General features: G+C 38.0%; 2 protein-coding genes across 4 annotated transcripts; both read right to left on the bottom strand.

Moving 5' to 3' along the window:
- Positions 1 to 2677: 2677 nt before the first annotated feature.
- mppe1 (metallophosphoesterase 1) lies at positions 2678 to 15356 on the bottom strand. Of its 3 annotated transcripts, XM_034153176.1 has the most exons (11): positions 15249 to 15356; positions 15050 to 15111; positions 13623 to 14024; positions 13384 to 13492; positions 11594 to 11697; positions 10562 to 10642; positions 9164 to 9272; positions 8817 to 8876; positions 5198 to 5320; positions 4669 to 4809; positions 2678 to 3631 (listed from the first exon to the last, which is right to left on the bottom strand). In XM_034153176.1, exons 3-11 carry the CDS (start codon positions 13874 to 13876, stop codon positions 3452 to 3454), a joined length of 1161 nt encoding a protein of 386 aa, XP_034009067.1. In that variant the 5' UTR covers positions 13877 to 14024; positions 15050 to 15111; positions 15249 to 15356; the 3' UTR covers positions 2678 to 3451. The 3 variants fall into 3 exon arrangements, with proteins under 3 accessions (XP_034009067.1, XP_034009066.1, XP_034009065.1); XM_034153175.1 differs by lacking the exon at positions 15249 to 15356 and having other exon boundaries at positions 4669 to 4841; positions 15050 to 15178; XM_034153174.1 differs by lacking the exon at positions 15249 to 15356 and having other exon boundaries at positions 15050 to 15174.
- Positions 15357 to 18498: 3142 nt separating this feature from the next.
- On the bottom strand, positions 18499 to 23410 carry LOC117500304 (cathepsin Z). The gene is made up of 6 exons (XM_034153125.1): positions 23274 to 23410; positions 21982 to 22145; positions 21244 to 21423; positions 20419 to 20566; positions 18948 to 19113; positions 18499 to 18651 (listed from the first exon to the last, which is right to left on the bottom strand). The coding sequence occupies exons 1-6, from the start codon at positions 23402 to 23404 to the stop codon at positions 18538 to 18540; spliced, it is 903 nt and encodes a 300-aa protein (XP_034009016.1). The 5' UTR covers positions 23405 to 23410; the 3' UTR covers positions 18499 to 18537.
- Positions 23411 to 24705: the final 1295 nt, after the last annotated feature.

Here is a 24705-nt window from a genome sequence, read left to right as displayed (position 1 = left end):
TTTGTTGTTTTCTTTGTGGATGTTGCAGAAGGGTTTAAGTGTCATTTAAAAAAAAGTTATTCTGATTTCCCGAGAGGAAGAAAAATGTCTGCATCAAAAAATGTTAGATTAGTATTTTTAATATTTTACTTTAGTTCTCATTTTAAATACAGAAATGTGATTATTTCATAATTTTAACCATTTAAATGACAGATTGTTTACACAAGGCCATTGTTGTTATGAAAAGAAAACCTTTTATCATTTTCTGTATAATTAATGGAAGGGGATTTATACTTTCTTTACAGTAGACAAACATATGTCAATGATTGGGTAGAGTGTGGATTTTGATGCATTTCTTATGTCGGTGTTTAAAACAAAACAAACACTTTTTACTTCATAAGGTGACAAAGAATATTTAGAAAATCTAATTTAATATGATTTTTAATATATTTAAATGTTAAGCAAGATCATCCATAATCACCACAAACAAGTCGTCATTCTAGTTTTTTTAATAAAAAAAAAGCCCACAAATATTACACTTATCCTGTAAACTAGAGTATTAATTTTGGCAAGGCAAGGCAAGTATATATATAGCACCTTTCAACACAAGGCAATTCAAAGTGCTTTACAAAAATGAAAGACTTGGAAATGGCATTTAAAAACACCATTTACAGGGTCTCCGCGGGGTCTTAAAAAGTATTAAAAGTTGATAAATCAATTTAGCGAAAATTAAGGCTATTAAAAAGTATTAAACGGCATTTTCCAAGGTATTAAATTTTGTAGCTTGTTTTCAATAAGTATATAAATTGTCCAAAGAGGTTGTATTCTACAGTGTGCCTGAATGTAATCATTGCGTAGGTGTGTAGTGTGATTCTGTGTAGTTTATTTATGGCATCCCGTTGGATTTGACGTCATCTGAACAGGACATCGCACGCTCACTGCTTGATAGCGCGCGCAGGTCCGTTTACGCCGGTTGTTAAACAACATCGTTATGGGGAAATGCAAGTTTGCGTCTAAATGGTTGGAAGATAAGGAGGAAGGACAATCAATACTGTATATAGTAAATGTGAGGTAAAGTGTGTCGCCAATGTAACCGGTTAAAACTCCAAGTGGCGATGAGGTCTTAAAATGTATGGGAAGGGTCTTAAAAAAGGTCTTAAAAGGTATTACATCTGACTTCAGGATTCCTGCCTATACCCTGATTTATCATGGACTTATTATAGGAGCTGGGGTTAAACTTCCCCCTAGCACCCTAGCTAAAATGTAAGAGATACGCATGAACAAAGCTAAAATGATCTGAAAATGTCCCTGTTGAGGCTCGAGGGTTGTTATGAGGGGTTACAGTATCCGAGGGGCATGGGTTACAGCAGAGTGTTTTGGTGTAAATACAGGTGGTTTTCACACCTCACATTTGAACTTGTATGAGGAAAAGTACAGGTGTTACTGACCACATTAGAGAAGGCTCAAGTGTCCCGGACAGCAAAGACAGGGAATCAAAGTGCAAAACAACAGAACCCTAAAACTAAAGCAGCTAAAAGGAATTTAACTCATTCATTTGATTATTGACCCTTATGCTTTTTCTAGTGGCTGCTGTGAAAAAGGCCCATTGATATATATTACAAATTGTACTGAAATACAAGAAATGTTTTCATCATATGCCCAACAACAATTACATAGAATGAGTCAGTCTTAAATCTAAGGCCTCCACCAACAATGCTAATTAAATATATTTACGTTATTTAAGTTAAAAAAACATATTAAATGATCACATAGAAATTGAAAAGCCAAACATTAAGAAGTGCCAGTTTTAATGAGTAGGCTATGTCTTAATTTGGTTATTCTGATCATTTAGTGATAATTTCATTCATAATTTAATTGTTAAAGGTAGGGTAGGTAAGTTTGAGAAACCGGCTCGAGATCGCTAGAATTTGAAAATACACAACCGGAGAAAATCTGCCACTTCCTTACAGAGCCCCTCCTCCAACACACACGAACGCGCACATGACCAATGAGGGCACGAGATAAGTTTGTGCACAGATGGAAGGCTGACAGGCAGGTAGGCCATCCAGTTATTTTAGCCGGGCCGGCTAAAGTGATTGGTCGTGCTTTTTACAGTATTACGGCTTCCACAGATGACATTTTTTTATGGATTTTTTGTCAAAGCACTTAAGATATTCATTGCTATCGGGATGTTAAGAGCATTCCATGGAATATAACACAATCTCGAGCCGGTTTCTCAAACTTACCTACCCTACCTTTAAGTATTATAAGGCAGAATTGTTGAAATCCTTAGTTTCTCAAACGCCAGGATTCATTCATTTATTAATTCTATGTCAGCTTAATCACTTAAAACTAACACAAATGTAAAGATATTATTTTGGGCTCTGAGAAATTGTGACATACATATTTCATATTTTTTAGCACTTTTTATAGACTAACGATGAATCAATAGATGAATTGAAAATACTTTATTTGTACTTGCTTCCCATTTCTTGAACATTCCAGGTAAATCTTCATATTGATGCAAAAATCTTATAAAAAATCTGCTTTTTGTTTTTGCTAAATTGACACATAATGACCTCACAAAGATATTTCACAGTTCGCGACACAATGTTTCCAACCTTTGACAAATGTATAAGTTCCCAGCTCATATTATCCAGCTCTAATACAAACACTAAGAGACAAATGGAAGCAGGAATCATATCTCAATATCAGGGACATTTGCCCAATAATATTTTAATATTTTTCTCATTTCACATGATTTGGCGTTACAAATACAGGTTTGTGTTTCAATCACATCCATCAGCTGGTGTAGAACATCTCAAAATAATCTCTCTTCCATAAAGTGACATGGCTTCAGGTGATAGATTACATCGCTAAAAACAGACCTTAAGATTCTCATTTGTTATTTACAGTTTCAACAAATTTGGCAAAAACCTTCACAAACATTTGGCACAGAAAGTCAGCAATAAATATTTTCAGATATGCTTCATAGTAAAAACAACGAGGAACCTGGGAGGAGATCATCAGACGACAGAGAGGAAAGGTGAGATGTGCTTTTACATTAAAGTGAAGAGACAAAAACTGACTTTACCACCTGAAATCAGACCGTGAGCATTTACACATGTACTTTGTGTTCCTTTTGTTCTTACTTTATGGCACATTTGTGCTTCCTTATACTCACAGTTTAACTGTAAAGTCAATATTTTACTTTTCTGTGCTTCTTGTGCTACAATAATCTCTACCCGTTTGGCACTCCCAAGGAATATAAAACCAACACTATATGATTTTTAACAACAATTTGGCACAAAAATCATCTGCTTTCTCATAAATATCACACGTCTTTTTAAGACATTTAAAACATATATAAGTGTCCTTCACAGTGCCGTAAAACATTTGGACAAACAGCTTTGTAGAGGAACTTCACATTTAAGTCCAGTGAGCTCTCCTGGTGCACTCTGGGAAATGTAGTTCACAGAGACTTGTGCTTCCCCAGCAGGCTGAGGCACTGCAGCAGGCCCTTCATCCACACACAGTGGGCGAGGAGCAGCAGCAGCAGGCAGCCGCCGGCCGAGCAGTACACCCCGATCACCGTGCTCTCCTCCGGGAGGAAACACTTGGACATGGCGAAGCTGCCGGGGGACACCGAGGCCTGAGAGGAGAGGGGGGGGGGAGACAGGGAGATAATAGAAGTTAGAGGTGATAAGCAGTGCAAAACAAAGAGTCGATGTTTACAAGATTTTTGCATCAATATTAAGATTTGCTTGGAATTTTGAAGAAATGGGACGCAACTAAAGAAAACATTATTTTCAATTGATCTATTGATTCATTTTCAGTCTATAAAAACAGCACACAAATATGAAAATGTATTTCTCAATTTCTCAGAGCCCAAAACAATTTACATGTATATATATGATATTCATTTTTAGTTATGTTTAAGTGATTAAGCTGAAATAAAATCAGAATCCTGGCATTTGAGAAACTAAGGACTACAGCCTTATAATACTTTACAATTACATGATAAATTAAACTATCACTACATCAGAATAACCACATTTTAGACATACTAATTATAACGCACACTACTTAATGTTTGGCTTTTCAATTTGTTTGGTGCTTAAAGGGCCTTGGCCACCAGGGGGCGTCCCAAACACACTTCTTATGGTTCCCTTGCTGCACATTTTCATATTAATCTGACTATTCAAACATACAATCTCTGATTTTGTATTGCCCCTATAACAGAGCTTGATAGGTTGGTTTGACATTTTGCAGATATAGTTACACATTTTGGAGGACACAAGAATATATTTAAAAAAAGGAAATCTCACCACACTATTTAACATTAAATCACATCATGTTTATTTATTGTAGATATTCATATTGCAATGTTATGTTGCTGTATGGGGGGCCATGGTAGGCACAAATGTAAGGAGCCAGGAGAGGGGGTTAATATTCGGAGAAGACAAAAGAGAACTCAGAGATCATAGAAATATCATAGCCTAAAACTACTCCTGCCTCACTGACTCTCTACTATAACAATAATATAAGGAATTTATAAAGATCTTTTCTAAGTAATCCAAGACACTTGCATAACTACAGAGATCAGATCAAACTCATAAGTCATGAAATGAGGGAAGGAGTTTATCAGGAGAACTCGGGAATGGAGAGGTGAGTGTTTTTTTTGCTCACCAGGATGAAACTGGGGTTGTTTCTGTTCCTCCAGCTGAAGGACGGCACGCTGATTTCAGGGTACTTGTTGTCATGGAGAACCTCACATCCGCTGTGTGTGTGTCCACTGAGGATGAGGCGAGGCTTGAACCACTGCAGCAGCTGAGCACAGAAAACACATCGCGGCTCATCATCTGATCACACGGGAACATTTCTGACATGAACATTCAAGCATTCAAGGTTCAAGGCTTTTATTGTCATGTGTGCATAGCTACAGTGTAGTTATGACAATTAAAGGTCTTAGTTCACAGGCTCCTCCAACAGTGCAACTCAATAAATCAGATAATAGTTTCAAGTAAATAAAATAAAATAGGATATAAATAGTGCAGAATAGTCTACATACAAGTAATTGGAATATTGATATATATAAGTTGCAAACAGATGCATGTTATGGATGTTGAAAATGAGTTTTAATTGGATAAAACCGCTTCAGAGGAGATGTGTGCTGTAAGAGAAGGAGGGATAATGTTGTGTGTCTGCAGACCCTCACCCTCTGGGACGCCTCTTTAGACAACACGTCGTACTTCTCTCTGAACAGCAGGTGGCGCTCTTCAGGAGGAGCCGCGTCCTGCCCCGTGCAGCCGGCATCGCTCACTCTGAACAGAGGGTAGTGCTGCAGACAGAGGAGCATTGATTATAATACTCCATACAGTATATGTGGTCTAGTTCAGAAGGCGTTATATTACAGTAAAGAAATATAAGATGAAATTAAACAAATTATAAGAAATTAAAAAATGTAAAATAAAATAAATTACAAAGAAAACAACAATAAATAACAGAATAAATATTCCAAGATAAAACTGAGCAATCATATTAATAACAATAATAATAATAATAATAATAATAATAATAATAATAATAATAATAATAACAACAGGTACAGTATGCTAAGAACTAAAAGACATGTCAAATATAGAAAAACAAGGCATGAAAATAACACAAAAAGTAATAAGGATAGGAAAGAGGGGCAACATTCATTAAAAACATAAATATTGAAAATTAAAAATCATGTTATTTTGTTATGCAAGGGTGACATCCCAGAGTTAGAGAGAAGACTAAGTGGGCTATTTTATTCCAAAAAGAGCGGGACAACAGCAAACATATGTACAAATGACTACTTTTGTTTTTTATTTTGTATTCTACATTTGTCTTATATTATGTTTTCATTAGCAAAACTCTAATGCAGGGTTGTCAAGCTCAAATACACAGTGGGCCAAAATAAAAAAATCGGTACTAGTCGAGGGCCGGACTGGTTCAATGTTTATTGCAGAACTTATTGAAATGAACTTATTGCACATATTAAACCTGGAACTAACAAAGCTTAAATTATTGCCTATAAAAACAACATTAAACATTAAATAATCAGTTGCATTCATTTCTTATGGCTCTATCTGCAGCTTTTCCAGAGTCATTTCTTATGATTACATTTTTCCACAGGCCAACAGCTTCAAAAAAACAATTTCCCTCAAAGAAAAAAACAAACCTGCCCTGTTGCCACTAGAAAAAAAAGTGCATCCATGTAAACTCAGTGTGCTGCTCTGTGATGCTAGTTGAAGCCAGATACTTGGCATCTCATCTTGGGTGCAAGTTCATCAATGTTTGGGCTCAGGCTCTGAGATGAGGAAACCCTCAGGATTGAGTGAAGGTGTGCGTGCAATATACCGGCGGGCCAGATCTAATAGTAATTAAAAATTATCCTGCGGGCCGAAATTAAATCCACCAAGGGCCTGATTTGGCCCCCGGGCCTTGAGTTTGACACATGTGCTCTATGAAGTGCTACAAATCATTTTCTATATCTTAAAGGTGGGGTAGGTAATTTTGGAGAAACCAGCTCGAGTGCGCTAGAATTTGAAAATACACAACCGGAAAAAATCTGCCACTTCCTTATAGAGCCCCTCCTCCAACACACACGATCGCGCACATGACCAATGAGGGCACGAGATAAGTTTGTGCACAGATGGAAGGCTGACAGGCAGGTAGGCCATCCAGTTATTTTAGCCGGGCCGGCTAAAATGATTGGTCGTGCTTTTTACAGTACTACGGCTTCCACAGATGACATTTTTTTATGGATTTGTTGTCAAAGCACTTAAGATATTCATTGCTATCGGGATGTTAAGAGCATTCCATGGAATATAACAAAAAGTGTATCTCGAGCCGGTTTCTCAAACTTACCTACCCCACCTTTAAGGTATACAAGTTGAAAAAATCTTTATCTTCTTTAACTGTGTTTATGTGTTCACCGTGTACACCAAGACAAATTCCTGGTATGTGTAAACTTAGTGATTTCTGATTCTCACACAAAAAGAAGCAGCAGAGAAACTGTTCGGAAAAACGTCCAGATCTGGAAAAGCTTTTGTGCTAAATGAGTAAAATAATAAATGAGTCAATCAACAGAAATTGAGTTGTCAACGATTGATTTGAACGTCATTGCTTCAGCTTGTCTGAACTAAACCTGCCAGGAGATGGAGCTGTGGAAACCAGAAGGGATTTGATTTACAGAGACAACAAACAGATGGATCCACATTAGAGAAACAGGAACACATTTCTACTCAACAAATTAATGCACACAATAAATCAGCTGCTCACATTGTCTTTGCTCAGTTGAGTAAATGTTTACAGGGTTGGTTTGGAAATGTTTGAATTTGTCTTAACACAATATTCACATGTGTGTGCGTGCGTGCGTGCGTGTGTGTGTGCGTGTGCGTGTGCGTGTGTGTGTGTGTGTGCGTGTGCGTGTGCGTGTGTGTGTGTGTGTGTATGTGTGTGTGTGTGTGTGTGCGTGTGTGTGTGTGTGTGTGTGTGTGTGTGTGTGTGTGTGTGTGTGTGTGTGTGTGTGTGTGTGTGTGTACATTAAAACAGCTGCTGGTCGCTGCAATGTTTATTCTGGCTATGAAGGAAGCCTCTCTAGTGAAAACAATGTGAGACAGAATCCACATGCCTTAAAGACAATATGGAGCTTCAGCAGTGGGAGTTTATGACGACAAGCAAAGGAAACAGCCTGGGAATAAAGGGAATTTGGATTCAGAAGTAAATGAATTTGTAAAACAGTTAATGAGGAACAATCCAGTGACCAGTGAAGCATTTGATTCACAGAGTTTGTGAGTATTATATCAAGATTTCATTAATCCTTTCATTAATTCAGCACTAATCTACAGACACACATGCAGTGGTGACAGTACATTTACTCTGCTGTACGATTTTGACAAACTGGTACGTTACTTGAGTATTTCCATTGTGTGCTACTTTGTACCCTTACTTTACACATGCCTTGATGTGTAATTGTTAATTATGAAGAAAGTAAAGATATGTTTTAATATATAAATGAGAAAGGAGACATGCTGCAGAGTTGGTACTTTTACATTTTATAATTAAAGAACATTTTGCTGATAATACTTCTGTATTCTTACTTAAAGGTGGGGTAGGTCATTTTGGAGAAACCAGCTCGAGATCGCTAGAATTTGAAAATACACAACCGGAAAAAATCTGCCACTTCCTTACAGAGCCCCTCCTCCAACACACACGAACGCGCACATGACCAATGAGGGCACGAGATAAGTTTGTGCACAGATGGAAGGCTGACAGGCAGGTAGGCCATCCAGTTATTTTAGCTGGGCCGGCTAAAATGATTGGTCGTGCTTTTTACAGTACTACGGCTTCCACAGATAACATTTTTTTATGGATTTTTTGTCAAAGCACTTAAGATATTCATTGCTATCGGGATGTTAAGAGCATTCCATGGAATATAACAAAAAGTGTATCTCGAGCCGGTTTCTCAAACTTACCTACCCCACCTTTAAGTAAAAAAAAAATGCAGGAATTTGACTTGTAATGGAGTATTTTAAAGATTGTATCCATCCCAAATTGTATCCAAATTATGGTATTTCTACTTCTACTTGAGTAAAGGATTTGGTATACTAGTGTATGTATCTCACATTAGTTCTATGTTGAATAACAACATTGAAATGCTCTTAATTGTAATTGTTGATGATACAGAAAATAATAATATGATATGATAAAACAGTGTGAAAGGACTTGATGGTTCTACTTTGACTTGAGCACAGGATCTGAGTCTGAGTACATGCAGTAAGTAAAGTGAAGCTGCAGTTTACCTGCAACATGATGGGGGGGGTGGGCGGGTACGTCTGCGATCCCTCACAGCTGCCCGAGTTCTGCAGAAAAGACGACATAAACAATTCATCGTTTGTCTTGTACACAAACTCACCATGCGTCCTCAAAAATCCCTCTTATTTCACATCTCCCCATTCTTTCTATTTTAAGATTTGTGCTGTTTGCAGGACGACAGAAAAGCGTTTAGCCTCCGCTTTAAGGTGTCTTTAAAAAGGACTCAACACCTGCTGCAGGTACGGCGTATAGCTTTGGATATAAGTGTGTTTTTTCACGAGTGTGTTGCAGGTGCTGACAGCGTAACAGTGTGTGAGAGATGTTTCCTCCTCACCTGAAGAGAACAGTTGAGGTCTCTGGAGAGTTTGATCAGCTCCTTCTCCACAGACTGGCAGATGGGACACCCGTCGCCGTGCAGCGCCACGCTGTTCACCAGCAGGAAGCTGAGCAAAGGGAGGAAATAAACTCAGTAACTCTGGCACAAAGTCCAAAAGAGCTGCAGAGATTAATCATATTATGCTGTTTTAATTCTGGGTGCTTTAAAGAGCTGGTTCGGATGTTTTTAGGAGGGGTTATATGAGGTACTTATCCAGAGTCAGTATGAGATTAGGTAGCTCAGGAGTACTAGCACACATCAAAATCAGAATTGGGTTTATAACCAGGTTGGTTAAACATACGAGGAATGTTCTTAGTATAACTGGTGCATACAGACAAAGAAAGAGGACATATCTTTTTTAAAAGACTATTGTAACAATGAAAAAATAAGGCAATATTTCCACAAAAAATTCAAGTACAGTCGATACTAAATTATGCATTGTATTGCTATGGACAGGGGCAGCAGGGGGATGCTTTCTGGCCACATAAATAAATCAATATCAGTTTGTATTTCAAATATTTTCACCACTTCATCTCCCCGTCAGACAGCCCTTTCCGACGGGGAAGAGAAGCCTTTATATCCATGTATGTTTTCTTAACAAACACCATGACTCCATTGACAAAATCAACAATTTGACTTCACAGATCATGGGAGATGCTTTTGTACTGCTGTCTTGATCAGTTAGTGTGTTTGTCTTACTTTGGTGTTTCAAAGGGTTAGTTTAGATTCAACTAAATCGCACAATAACACAAACACGCTAAGTCATCGATGCTGGAAAGTCCGGCAACTTCAGTTTTTGACAAAGTAAAAGGACTGTTTTTCTCCAAGGAGTCTGGTGCATAGGTAAGGGTTCCAGGTCCCTGTCAGTTAGGGATGGCTGACGTGATGTAAGGCAGTGAAAATATGATAAATATAGTGTACACCTCAGCAGATTCTTTTTAGATGGGCATTTTTTTAGGAGGATTAAATGCATGTTGCTGCTGCCCACGTTCACAGTAAGACACTGCTTTTCTCCATCTGTTTCCAAACTGGAGAAATCCTTCAAACTACTTTATTCGCAATAGAAACCTAATTAAATTGCTTTCAGGAAATCAAGGACAAACTTGAAGGACTTTCAGGACTGTGACAAAAATAAGTGTCTTGATAAAAAGTAGGTTTGCTGCAGCAGCACAGTGTGAACACAGTGATGCAATTTGTCATGTACCTGTAAGTAGAACACTTCACGGCCTGTTTTCTTTTATTAAATCACGTTGTTCTATAATAGACTGACTCAGTGGATTAAACCTGTGACCTTCAAGCCTTCTGAGTTAAATTCCTGCAGGGTTATCGTGTGAATTGCATCCTCTTGTCACTCACTTGACTCCCTTTTTGGTGACGATCCTGGTGGAGGAGGCGTTGAAGACCTTCTCGAAGCGCTGCAGCTTGAACCAGTCCATCCTGCAGGGAGACACAACACGCTCGTCACAACGTAAACAAACAACAACAATACAAGGAACCTGCTGCTCAGTCTTTCACGTCTTCTCGTTCCAACAGAGTCTGATCAGAGCACATACTGTATGTCTGCATTTTCCCACATTTCTGAAAACCAGGCATCGAATACTGAACTGCAGGATGTTTTTATGAGTCCTTTGGTATTTACTTTTGCCACTACATACAGAGGGGGAGGGGGGGGCACAATATGACATCCAATACAGGCTCTAAAATAAGCATAATGTATAATAAAGACCTCTGTGGTACAAGTAAAGCATTATAATGTCAGGTGAAGCTTTTATTTTTACATAGGCAACGTATATCTGGAACCAACTCCCTTAAAATAAACAATCTTCTTAGAGTAAACCAAAGATGAATACTTTGTGTTTGCAGCTGACTTTTTAATCAATCACTTATTTTTTACACTGCAACTGTGATGTCTAGTCTTGCATTGTGTAACTGTATTATGCTATGTAACCTTGAGTCCTTTTGTATTCTCTTGTCCTTTGGGTTGTTTTTTTAGCACTTTGTCCTGATGCTTTAGATATTTTAATAGAACACTTTTAAAATGCTTTGTTGCTGGAATGTGCTTTGTAAATTAACTTTCCTTGCTTTTTGGTTTTCTGACAATATACAAAACATAATGACGTCCGAAAACTAAACACCTCAGTGACCTCAGAGGTATCTATGAACCTCTTTATTGCATCATTAGCAAATATATCCTTGAAGGTTATGGACAGTCCTTTTGTTCTCACTGTTTGCTGAGTCGCTGCAATAGGAGGAGGGTTTTGTTGACATTTTTCTGGCAGCTAACGTGACACACTCCCTGAACTCTTCACATTGTTATCCTGATTAACCTGAACCTGATCAGGCGGTTTATTAGACTAAAGGTTGAACAATAGGAAAAACTGCTCTTACTCATAATGGAAGCCGATGTCGTGATTTCCAACCAGCACAACCAGTTCTGTTTCAGCCGAGTGTCTGAACATCCTATGGAAGCGCCGCACGTCGTCCTCCCAGTGCTGCAGAGAGAGAAACAACAACAACACAAACACACGGGTTCAGCAAAGCCGTTAATAAGACAACAGTCCTCTGGGAAGCTCATGAGAGTTAATGGGATCTCTGAGGGTCACCCCGCAGCCCCCATGGGTGACTTAGCTTTGATTCAGAGCCAGTGTTGAACCTCAGGGGCTGAAGACGCTCACAGGAGGCCTTTAATTACATCAGAGCTACGAGATGTTTTCATACTGATTTCTCTAAATGACTCCTGAGGCTGGTTTTAATTAGGGCTGACTGACAGATGATTAATTTACATTATTTTAATAATAATCGAGTCATCTTTGAAGTCAATTATCCGGCAAAATTGTAAATTACGTTATGTAATATGCATTTTCTTATTTTTTTGTAAAATGTTTAAAGGGTTCGTATTTGTATTTTGTGCCTCTCCTGTCTCCATGCTTTAATGTTCAAACATGTATTTATTATTCTCATACTGCCTGAGCTGCAGCACCTCTTTTAACCCCCTGATTGGTCAAGAGCTTAGAGATGTCCCGCCCCTTAGCCTATCACGTACAGTGTGTTGGAGTGCTAGCCAATAGAAGCCCTAATATTACATAGTGATGTCACTATGTTACAGAAGTAAACAAAGGAGTCACTAAAACCTATACTATATAACACACTACAGGAAAGTGAAAACCAAAAAAGCATAATAGGGCTCGTTATATTTGGGTTTTGGTCAAGGCAATTTGAAGACAACCCTTCGAGTTTGAAGACATTCAAACAGACAAATTCAGTCAAAACTGAAAAATAATCCTGAGTTGCGAGTTGCCCTACTTTAAGTACAAATCATAATTTTGCAAATTCAAAGCTTTGATTCCTCCAAGAGGAAACATCAACAAAGATTAGTCCCCTCACTGTTAGAATAAATGCATTTTTAAACAGGTCTTGTATTTGTTGGTTTTAAGGAGGATTTTCTGCTTTTTCTGTGAACAATTTCTGAGACAAGAGCACTTTGAAGCTGTTTGTTTAAGGTCCTGGAAGGTGTGTATCACTATTTGATGAGGTGTGGACTAATGATTAATCAAGAAAATACCTGACAGATTAATAGACAATGAAGATAGTTGCAGCCCGATTTCAAACAAAACAAGCAACTTGTTCTTGTAACTTTCAACAAGCATTTCTTTATTTGTTTCAAATCAGTCTAGAATATAATTGACACATGGGTCCCTGATGAAAACATTTAGAAGCAGAACCACTTGATGTATTTCCCCATCTGCAAATTCAAAAGCTTTGTGTCCTTCCTCTTGCAAAACATCCAGAATACAAATTACACAAGAGCTGTCAGCCAAGAGTGAAAATGAATGAGGAAGCTGACAGGGAAACAGAGTAGATTAGTGCAGATTTTACAGTCTGAACGCTTTGTTTTCTGTTTTAATGAGGCTTTCCTCTGAGTTGACAGATCACCATTTGACAGTCCAGTAATGAGTGAGAATTCCCAGAGGAGGTTTTTAATCACAAAGCCTGATGCATGTTGGGATGAGAGGATTCATGCTGTTGTTGTTAATGTTTTCTTTTTAAACCTGCAGGCCTGGATGTTACAAAATGATGATGATCGGCCTCTGCTCTTCCACCACCACCACCATCATCATCCTCATCCTCATCATAAGCACAGTGGGTTTGCAGACAAAGCACAAAGAGAAAAAGCTTACCTTCTGCGAGCTCCACTTGCCTTCGTCGAAAATATCCCCGAGAATAAACACTATTTCGGGCTTGAGCAGCCACAAAGCGGTCTGGAAAGCCCTCTCCATCTGCCATTCCCTGTGCGTGTTTGGAGACAACAAGTAAGCGTTATGGCTTGTTTTTGTTTACACTCCTGCAGAGCCCTGAGCACAGACGATAAAAGAAGAGTGATGGATTGCATGGAGAAAAAAAAAATGACAACCCCTACCTCCTCAGCTTGTCAAACCAGTGTCCCCCCACGGCTCCCAGGAGGTGGGTGTCAGACAGCACCATGGCGCGGACAGATGTGGAGTCCAGCGGCCGGCCGTCGATGCCCTCTCCACCGCCTCGAGCATGGCTGATCTTCGGCCAGGCACACTTGAGTATGGTGGGGAAGTAGATGAGATACTCGCAGTAGAAGAAAGCACCGACCAGGAGAATCAGCACCAGCAACACCACCCATCTGGCGCTAAACCTCGGCATTTCTGCGTTATTCTGAGGCTGGGATGCCCTGACTTTGCGCACTGGCGGCGGTGATGGAGCGGTCCATGAGGCATCTTCTTCTCTCCAGACCCGAACACTGCTCAGGTCTCCAGCCGAGTGATGCTCATCATGGAGAGCCGCTCTGAGGCTGCGCCGGATAAACAACAAATAAATAAATAAAATACAATAATATATCCGTGTGGAGAGCTGGTGATTAAAAAATATATTGGATACAAAGTAAAAAAATAAATTCCTCTGCTCGTGGCAGCCGAGAGGAGCTGTCAGTCTGCCGCTGTTTCGAAACCAAAGATCTCCTCTCCGCTTTTAAATGTCAAGCTGGAAACAACACTTCCGGTGATGGGCTTTCAAAATAAAACTGTTTATAGTTTACAATAAACATTGTGCCTCAATGCATTTAAAGAACAATTGTATTTAAAACGGCAACTACTTTGCACACGTTATTATGTATGTATATTTTTGTTTATAGTGTATTTAATAGTAGGTTATTCTATAATAGTGTATTACTAATTTATTCTGTATATTTGTATGTTGTGTAATCTGGAAATACTCTTTAGATATGTATTTTTTGTATTGTTAATTTGTACATACAGTAAATTAGCTGTCTCTTTGTTTATTTTTCTGTTTACATGCTACCGTTACAAAAATAAATCCTAATTTAGGATCAAATAAGTACATTTGATCTAATCTAAATCTAACTATACAAATATGTGTTTGAGCAGTGATGAAAGAAGAGCAAAGTTGAGTTTTACTTAAGTTAAAATAGCAAAATCAAAGTGTAAAATCCTGTGTACTTAAATAAAATCACATAAGTAGCACACTATTAAAGTATCAGCAGTAAAAGTACTCTTTATGCAAAATGGGTAATTTCATTATAATACAAAAACGTTCTGAATCTAAGCTTATTTTGTTTCATTTACGAGATCCTATAGTTGTTTTCCAAATGCAAAATAGGGCAAATGTATTCAATCAACACATTTCATAACCAAAGGCAACCCAAAGTAATTGACAAATATTAAAAGGTAAAAAACGAACATACAATAAAAGGCAATACAAATAATTCAAGCAAAAAAGCACACAGAGTAAACCAATAAAAGCAACACACAACCACAAGCCAACAGAATGAATAAAAAACAATGAAATAAACACACATACCTCAACACAAAGGCAAAACAGCTCACTTCCGGTTTCTCTCTTGCTGACACCTGCGAGCTTGACTGTGTTTGTGGAGAAGAGGAGAGATGGTTGGCAGGGGAGAAAGTCATTTATTAAAAAGCCAAGCTATCAGCTGTCTGTAAACTATAAAACTATTGATAAATGTAAGAAGAAAAATTGCGTTTGTCAACAAAAATACCTTTAGATGGAAATGATCCAACAACTATGGGACAAATGGGATTAAGTGATTAAGAGACAATCTAATCAGCCTGAGCCTCCTTTGTGTTCGCAGCTCTGAAACTAAAACCAGAGTAGTTTGAAGCTCACAGGAAGTCTCTCTGACGAAACTCACTAATCACAGCCCACGGTTACCTGCTTAACCAGTTCTGATTTAAAGACTCAGTCAGTCATGTATGTTCTTCCCACACATGCCTAACAGGCCACTGTCGTTCTCCCTTTGCTTCTAAAACATTCCTCGCAGCTGCAGAAAAACAGACTTTTTGTGCAAGATTTGAGTCATGCAGAATGAGGAAGCTGCAGGAGTGAAAAGTAGAGCAGTGCACAGCAACATCCCAGGAGGGGGGGGGGGGGGGGGGAAGCTGACACATGACAGAGTGATTAAAGGACAATGAAGACTTATGATCGAGAATGAGCATTTTTGTCTCAAGAAAACCATTATAGAAAAGGGTGTGGAGCCTAACGATCTCTGATCCACTCCAGATGTTCAAACGTGCTTTGGTCCACACTCCCAACAGGCGTTGAGGACATGAGGAGTATATTTATTCTAAACTGTCCTTCAAATGTACAGCTTTATTTTAAAGCCTCAAACGGAGACCCTCAGCTTTAAGTGTGAAAGAGAAAGTGCTGAGAGATTCAGAAATACCAATAAACACACATCCATGAGTAATTTGGAGTGACTCCTTGGAAAGAAGCAAGAAATGCACTCTTTTATGCTAAAAATCCTTTAATTCACAGTCAGTTATTACTGGGGACAATGAGATACTCAGTAGATTTCTGGAGCTTTATAGGGGGTCGTTAACCTAAGGGAAGCTCAAAATCTAGATACAAATGGCAGAATTCTTTGGCTGAAGTCAGTTTTAAGGCTATAGCATTCAGTATTTCTCCACATTTATTTAATTCCCAAAGTAAAAACTCATTTGAATCGTCATTTAGAGCTTTTAGTCAGGAGTTAAAAGGTTGGTTACACTTAAAAAACAAAATGTGAGAGTTTGTTAATTACAAGGCTACAGTGTAACCCACACACAAACAAAAAACATTAAAACAGCCGGGCACTGTAGAACATTTTATGTTAAGAAAATACTTATAGTGGACTAATTTCAGCTGTGGATTAATACATATCGATGTGTTTTTGGATTAACTAAGTATACTATAATTAAGGAGGCGTGTGGCGCAGTGGGTTGTGCGTTGGTGTTCGAATCAGGGGGTCACAGGTTCAAACCCCACTGCAGTCAGCATGTCGTTGTGTCCCTGGGCAAGACACTTCACCCCAAATTGCTCCTGTGGGGATTGCCCACAGTATTGAGTATGTAAGTCGCTTTGGATAAAAGTGTCTAACAAGTGACATGTCATGCAATGTAATTAACTGGAGCACTATGGCACAGAGTAAAAACATATCAGGCTATATCTAACTTCTCTAGGATACAGTACTTTTATTGTCCTTGGATTAGTTGCCAAAAACAACAACAACTCACCTGCCCCTTAACAAACCGTTACTAATAATTAAAAAAAATCAAGTAACACACATGATAAGTGTATTCCTGTTATTGTGGGGAGGTCGTTTTTAGATTTTTATGTTGAGAAATAAAAATTGTGATCAATAAAATTAAACATAGTTGTCGGATTAGCCACGTTATTATACATCTGTTCTCCCAGCTGGCTCAGTGTGGGTTGATTCTCTCAGGCTTCCTTAACGCAGCCAGGATTATAATATGGAAGACTGCCTTAATATGAGGACTGAATCAAACTCTGGGTGATTAAAGCCTCAAACTGAAACATCAGAGTGGAAATTCACTAAAATGTTGGGTAGCTGCCTCAGATTCATTAATGGAGGGGTATTATTGGACAGTAATTTGAAAAAATGAAATGAAAAAAGGCCTTAATACCGTGGGTTGCTGGGGAGGATCATGTGACCTGTCGTGCTGTTGTGTTTTCTGTGTGTGTTTGTGTACTTTGATACCTGCAGAATACTGTAAAGACCCAGGATGTTTGAGCAATAAAGAAAAATCCATATGACAAGAGAAATTAACAAGAAGGTCTATCAAATAAAAAACTCTGAGTCCTTAATGGCCTGATATGTGTAGGCAATGCTATCGTTTACGTAACACCTGAATGCGACAAAGACAACATTTCCCTGAGTCAGGTTTTACTTTACAGTAAAAGGCCACCCTGCTCGTATTAAAGTCCATTAGGTAAAGTATTTGCTCGTCCCTTTTAAACACGAGTCCAAACCAGAATGTGTTCATATTAAATGACTCTGACTGCTCGGCACTCATTAGAAGCTGTTCGTGCAGATGTTATGCAGCGCTGGTCAAAAGAGAAAATGTAGCTGTGATCCCCCCCCCCTTTCCTGAGACCTGCCAACGCTGTTTCACCACGGCTGAATTTAAATGTGTGACTCAGGCTGCCTGTCATGTGAGGGAATAATCTTTCCTTTAGAAACATTTCATTTTGGATCTGAAGAGAAGGACATGCAGTTGTTTGTTCTCCGATGTTTTACCCCCCGGAGAATATGTTATTTCAAACTTAAATGAACATTTCAAGGAGCAGGTCACCTCATGTCTGGTTAACATGTTGCCACAACCAGCAGCCTGTTAGCTTAGCTTAGCATACAGATTGGAAACAGTAGGGAGCCGCTAGCCTGGCTCTGTCTGAAGGTCCCTACTTATTAACAAATTGCCTCTAATTTGTAAGTACAAGACCCAAAGATTTTAAAATTACAGGTTGTGGTTTTACTGGAAGTTGCGTGCAAAACAGTTGCCTGGCAACCAGCTGAGGATCCAGGATGTTACTGCTCTTGTCCAAGACATATTTGGCAAAAACCCAGATGTAACACAAATAGTTTACAATAAAAAAAACAATTTGAAGTACGTGTTAAAATGTTGAACTATTCCTTTAAATGTCCAATATTGTTGATGACACCCCCCCAGCCCTTTGATGTTTTATTTTATTATTATTATTATTATTATTTGTATGTATTTATCTTTTCATATGTCTATATTGTTATTATTTGTATTGATCTCTTTTTGTACTTTTTTTGTTTTCCCTCTTATGTTGGCTATGTACAGTATACAGCTAAATGAAAATGGAAAAACTGTTGACCAAAATGTGAACATGTATGTATAATGAAACTGAATCTGAAATAAAAACTAAGAAAAAAAAAAATCCAATATTGTTAAGAATCACTTAAAAAATAAAACAAAGCCATTAAGTAGAGTCTTTATGTTTAATTTTAATTAAAAGTTGAATGTTTATGTTACAACAAGGTCTCCATATGCACAGTGTTTCTCGATACCTAGGTTGAAGAAATTTCCTTTTCCTCCTTTAAAGGAACTGGTGACTATTCTCGCCCAGCCGTGTTCCCCCTGAAGACAAAACAAAGCATACATTAGTTATTCTGCGGGCCAAAAACCCAAATCAATGAATTTCATGTACTGAAAAAACACTGTCTGGTAGTTAAATGGATAACAGAGTAAATCCATGACTAGTAAAGGCTCAAGGCTTTTATTGTCATATGTACATAGCTACAGTGTAGTTATGACAATGACATTCTTCTGTCACAGGCTCCTCCAAGTAAAGTATTTAGGTGTGCATGTTTTAGCTTCAGAGGTGTTTCATTCATTCCTGACTGGGTGTGGTGCAAAGAGAGAAAGAGACCAACCCAGAACTCTCCCCAGGAGTTCCTGACGATCCAGTACTCGGTGTCGTCCTCCGCCACGCCCCACCCAGCCACAGAGATGATGTGATTGGACAGAGACAGCGGGTGAAACTCTGAGAATATCCCTCCCGAATATTCCACCAGGCCGGCGGTGGCCATCAGGGCACAACTGAAGGAAAGAAGGAGAGTTGTTCAACCTGACTTCGTCTACTTATGCAGCAAGTTTAATAAGAAAATGCAGCCTTTTGTGATTCTCAGAGAAAAAGTGAAATAATATATTGTAAACTGTAAAAGGATGACAGTAAAATAATGAAATGCTAAAATTGTGGGGGAAACTTCTGAAGCAATTGGAGTCAGAGAGACACGAGGAGAGCTGGAGCTTTGATGGCAAACACTGAGGGTTTATTCGGAGCTTCGGCCAGAGAATTCACAAGACATGTCACGGGCCACGGTCTGACCACACAGATGAGATGCCACAATCAATTCTCAAGAACCCTCCTGTAGCTCGAGGTTTTAACTAGTTCAGAGTGTAATAATCAACATTCTTCAATAGATAGACTAAACAGCTGAGGACACTGAATCACATGTGTTGTCGCTTATGGCTCGGGGTCATCTACACCCCGAGAAGGATGTGTTCCAGGTGTCCCACAACAATAACTATCTCTGACAGAGAGTTGCCCGGTCATAAACTGGCAACATCAACAATATGCTAGGGCAGCCACTCCTTAAGGGAGATAGCGGCTGCTCAAGGCTGGTCAGCTGCGTCAGAGCGCGAAGGAGGACATGCAGGGCAAATTATTTCCCAACAAAAATCAATAAATGAAAGTCAATAGAATGAAGTAAATAAACACTAGGGATACAAAATGATGAACAAGAACACAAGCTTAAAAAATAAGGCTATAACATAACATCAAATTGAGAAGAAGAAGAGGAAGACTCTTCGTTAATCCCACATGGGGAAATTCAGTTTAAAAAGATTATTGTTGGTTTTTATTTCCTTATATAAAAAGTCCTTTGTTGACACTATTTTTCAATAAGATTAAAAACTCTTTATCGATTTCAAATTGGGAAACTTTTTAAATGTTAATAAATAAAAATGTGAAAAGAGACTTGGGTTAAAAAAGGAGTCAAATAGATTTTCACATTTCTTTCAAAGTGCTTTCGGCTGTTCAAGCAGGAACACAAAGCGTCCTTGTAACCAACTGTGGGATCTGTCAGTGCCAAATTCCACGAACACAGTTTTCTGCAGTGAGTCTGCAGTCAGAGCTTCTCTAAAGCAGTTTCTCCTTCAAGGTCTTTTATTGATATTATATGTATACAAGTTTTATTTGGATATATAAACTCAGATTTCTCATCTTATTTTAAGCTTTTTAAGTCGCAATCCTATAATTTCCATACATTTCCAAAAGTTTGATCCAATCCTGGAGGTGTCTGGATAAATCCAAAGGAACTGGGGGAGGAAGACTTACTCTACCTGATGGGCCCGTTGGTGTAAATCTCAGCTTTTATCTTGTCTCTTCCAGAAACTTCTCCGTAGTCGCCGACTTTCCACAAAGTGTAGTTCTTCACCACAGCACACGACTCGAAGGAGCAGGTGCCACACTGGTTAAACTGCTCACACTCTGAAACAAATCAGATAGTTTAATATGAAGAGCCGCACAAACGGTTAACTAATTCACTTTTATTTTGATGAGTATGATAATCGATGAACTGTTCAAAAAAATCTGTTTTCACCCTCTCAAATATGCAGATTTCCTTCTTTTTTCTCAGTTTTATATCACAATAAATGAAAGATTTTTGGAAGATTTTTGTACTCAAAAATAGGATTTAAAGACACCCTCTATGATATTGTTAATTTGTTTTGTTTGAGACTCAAAACAGCTGCTTTCAGGAACAACTGGAGACCTATGATATTGTTTAAATCGACCAAATAATATATTTGTTTTACAAAATGACAAACCTGCCATCATCTGTTCCTAAAAATGAAAAATAAAAATACATTTTAAAACACTACAACCAACCTGATGATATCAGTTTACAATATAATAACACTTCTCTACACTTTTTAGACTAAACACAAAGAATTGCCAAAAATAAGTGGACTCCAAACCATTACACCGATATTTGACTATTATAAAAAAGTTTTAAAATTAAGATTTCCCTCGTTGAAACTAAGAGGTCAAACACAAACAAATTAAAATCCTTGCACCAGGTTGTCGATATACTTTGGGCTAAATAGTGGAAACAGTATGCAGGGTGATCAGATCCATCACAAGATAGAAATGGTTTATTTTTGTACTTTGGTCTTTGGCTTGGTAGTTGTTGCAGGTTTCATCAGGGATGCCCTTCCTGTGTGCGTAGGCGTAGACTCTCAGGTGATCTCCTCCGTAACAGGAGCCCGCCCGACCGCAGTCGATCACGTTCTGCACCGACAGGTAGGCCGACGGCCACACCCCTCCTCGCTTTATGTTGATGCGGTCTTGGACAAAACAATAACAATACAAATGTTGAAATGGGAAAACAATTTTATCTTGTCAGACTGCATGTTGCTGACTATAGCACAACTAAGGATGACAGGTATTCATTGAGATCAACCATCTTGTTTCCAAAGGGGGAAATTCAGTACATGACACAAAACAACACATTTGCACACACAAAAGCTCTTCTAGGTCTAACCTACTTACACTCTACACATAGAAATACAAAGTTGTTTACATGCCCCTGTATTAGGTATACACTATTTCCATCTCTTAAGATAAGATGCTTTCGAGATTTAGAAAGGATCTGAGTGAACTGGACAGGTTGTTTTGTAGGCTAGAGCTTTAAATTTAAAAGCACATCGCCCAGTTTTTTTAGAAATTCAAGTAAGCCTTAGAGACTATACAATGACCTTTTTAAAATCGTGGCTCAAAGTGATATCTATATGATATATTGTGGAAAATAATTGTACTAAATATATTAATGTATGTCTGTCTGTCTGTCTAAAATATATTTTACATTAATCCCATCTTTTATCCACCCCCCCCCCCTTGGTTACCGGCCAGTGCGCTGGTGGCCCCCATGGCCCAGCAGGAGCCGCAGTACTGGGGGATGTGCTGGTTTCGGGTGGTGCTCACATAGTTCTTCCCCTCGATGTTCCTCCAGTCCCAGGACGGAGGAAGGTCCGACACTTTCACATACTCATGTGGCCGGGCCTTTGTCCTTAAACATGTAAAAAGGGTAAGTCATACAAAATAGTGGATAGAATATAGAAACACATGACATTATATCAGAAAAAGTCACAGTTCTAATTTGTACATTTAGATGAATGTACCATAAGAAATCAAGTTGTAATGATCACTGTCATAAAATCCCCAAATAAAGTAATACAGTTTCTACAGAAATTGGCATGCTTTCATTGACAAATTGTTGCCTCTAATTTGGTACAATGACAGTTAATCAGGCAATGCTCTTCCCATTATAATAATAATTACTCTGCAAGCCATGCAGGAATGGGCAACAATCAATATATCTCTATTCAAACCCTATGATAGCTATTCAATATGTAGGCCAGTTGATTGTTCAATTGAAGGGATATTTCCAAGATCAATACCATGTTATGATTTATAAGAATATAGTAGGCTACAAGCGTGTAATATCTTCACATGTCATATCTGTGTAAAATGTTGATATCATTTCACATTTTGCTGTAAATAATTTCTATATGTAAAACCTAAACTTGGTCAGATTAACCATATAACCATTAAAATGGTGATTATCAAGGGAGACATACAACATAATATTGCAAAATGCATAAACAAGACAATATAGCAGAGCAGTAGAATTTCTCAGATAGTTCACTTAAGTAAAAGTAGTAATCCTACAGTGTAAAGATATTCAGTTTAAAATGTAAAGAACATTGTAATTACCAAAATAATTCATTATGCATGATGGCCCATTTTAGAATGATAAAATACCACTAAATTACAACAAGTGATTGATATGCGAGTATCACGGATTGTGCAGCTAGTTAAATGTGGAGCTCATATTAATAACAGTATATTCTGCTGGGTAGCATACCGTTATGTATTAGTGGATTAACATGTGTTGTTGACGTTTTATTTTTGGATTAAGCCTACCTTTCAAAACGGTAACGTTACTTAAAACAGTACCTGAATGAGAGTGGATGTTTAAATTCAATTGTACCACTTTTTATATTAACTTTAACACAAACATAGACCTTTTTTGTAGAAAACGTACGAAGATTTCCGTTTGTTTACTCACAACAACAAATCAAAATCCCTAAACTGTGCCCTGTCAGAGCAACACGAACATCATTTCTCCACTTACTTTACAGAGTCTGGAGTCTCGTCTCTGATGGGTTTGTAACACGGTTCAGATATTAGTCTTGAGGAGATGATTTGCATGGAAAACGAAGATAAACAAAGCAGCAGCGGTATGTTTGTTATTGAAGACGCCATGTTGGATTTCCTCTGTTATGTGACGCACACGCGCAGCCAGCGCCCCCTGCCGGCTCCTGTTACCATGACAACAGCGTCCCACAGGCAGTTGAATTGATCGTAAACACGATACATGTATTATTATTACATTGATATTAAAGCTGTTGATTATATATGGTAATTTTTACACTTAATTTACCTTTTTAATACTAACCCAAGGGATTCAAATGGCAAATATTACAACGAAATCTTTGAACAAGCATTCATAGGCCTACCTTTTGTAATTTGTAATTTTATGTTAAATTAGTTAATTAACTTAATTTATCCGTTAATGGTTTTAATGATCCCTTATGAGTTGGGTAAGTACATGGCTGAAGTATTTGTACATTGAAATGTTATTTTAATAAAACAAAAACAACAAAGTAATCCTTTATTAGACCAAATTAAATGAAAATAGTTTTTGGGATGTTTGTTTTGTCGATTATTTTATGAAATATTGTTTAGATGCATACACATACACATATATAAAAGTCTACTTTGTTGCTCACCAAAATGTTAAACAATCAAACGAGTCAATCAACTAAATAATAATCCATAGCTTAATTATTATGTACATTTTTGTATTTTTAAAAGTAGTTTATTACTAATGTGTTCTATACTTCTGTCTCATCTAACACATCTCTATTTTGCTTTTCACCACAGTGATCAATGTCTATATGTGTCAATAAAAACAGGTGTTACAGCAGTGCAGGTTTAGCAGCGTCAGCAGAAAACTTTAAATAACATACTCAGTTACAATCACATTAGGACTAATGCAGGGACTGATGATTGGTTTGGTTTTCATATGCAGCTCCTAACAAGGTTATGAAATCACAGGATGAGGCTCAACTTCAATCAAGGTTTGTTTTTGTGACTGGGAAGCACTATTGTTTGTGCTTTTAATGATTACACTAGAATCAGATTAGATGTGCATTAGCTACCTAATGAACCCCCAGCAGGAGTAGAGATACATCACTCACCAGCTATTCTTGTTGTGACATCCATCTTCAGGTTGGGATGATGCTTAGCAGTTCATATCAAATCTGCTGAGTAGTAAGAGGAAAGTATGTTCATGCGTTAATGTCGGTGTCAAAGGTGGAAGATGGGCTCTAAAAAAGTAATACGATGCAAACAACCATAATGATAATATCTCTGTAGTATATATATACATGCAATATTTCTGGGAAGTGAGTACATTAACTTTTGGCGCATTCAAAGCAGGACCCCGAACGATTTAACAACTGGCTCTTAGTCTGCCATTGATTTGTTTTTAAATATAGAGA

This window comes from Trematomus bernacchii, unplaced genomic scaffold (assembly GCF_902827165.1).
Source record: "Trematomus bernacchii unplaced genomic scaffold, fTreBer1.1, whole genome shotgun sequence".
Classification (NCBI taxonomy): Eukaryota; Metazoa; Chordata; class Actinopteri; order Perciformes; family Nototheniidae; genus Trematomus; species Trematomus bernacchii.
This window is presented reverse-complemented; position numbering and strand designations above follow the sequence as displayed.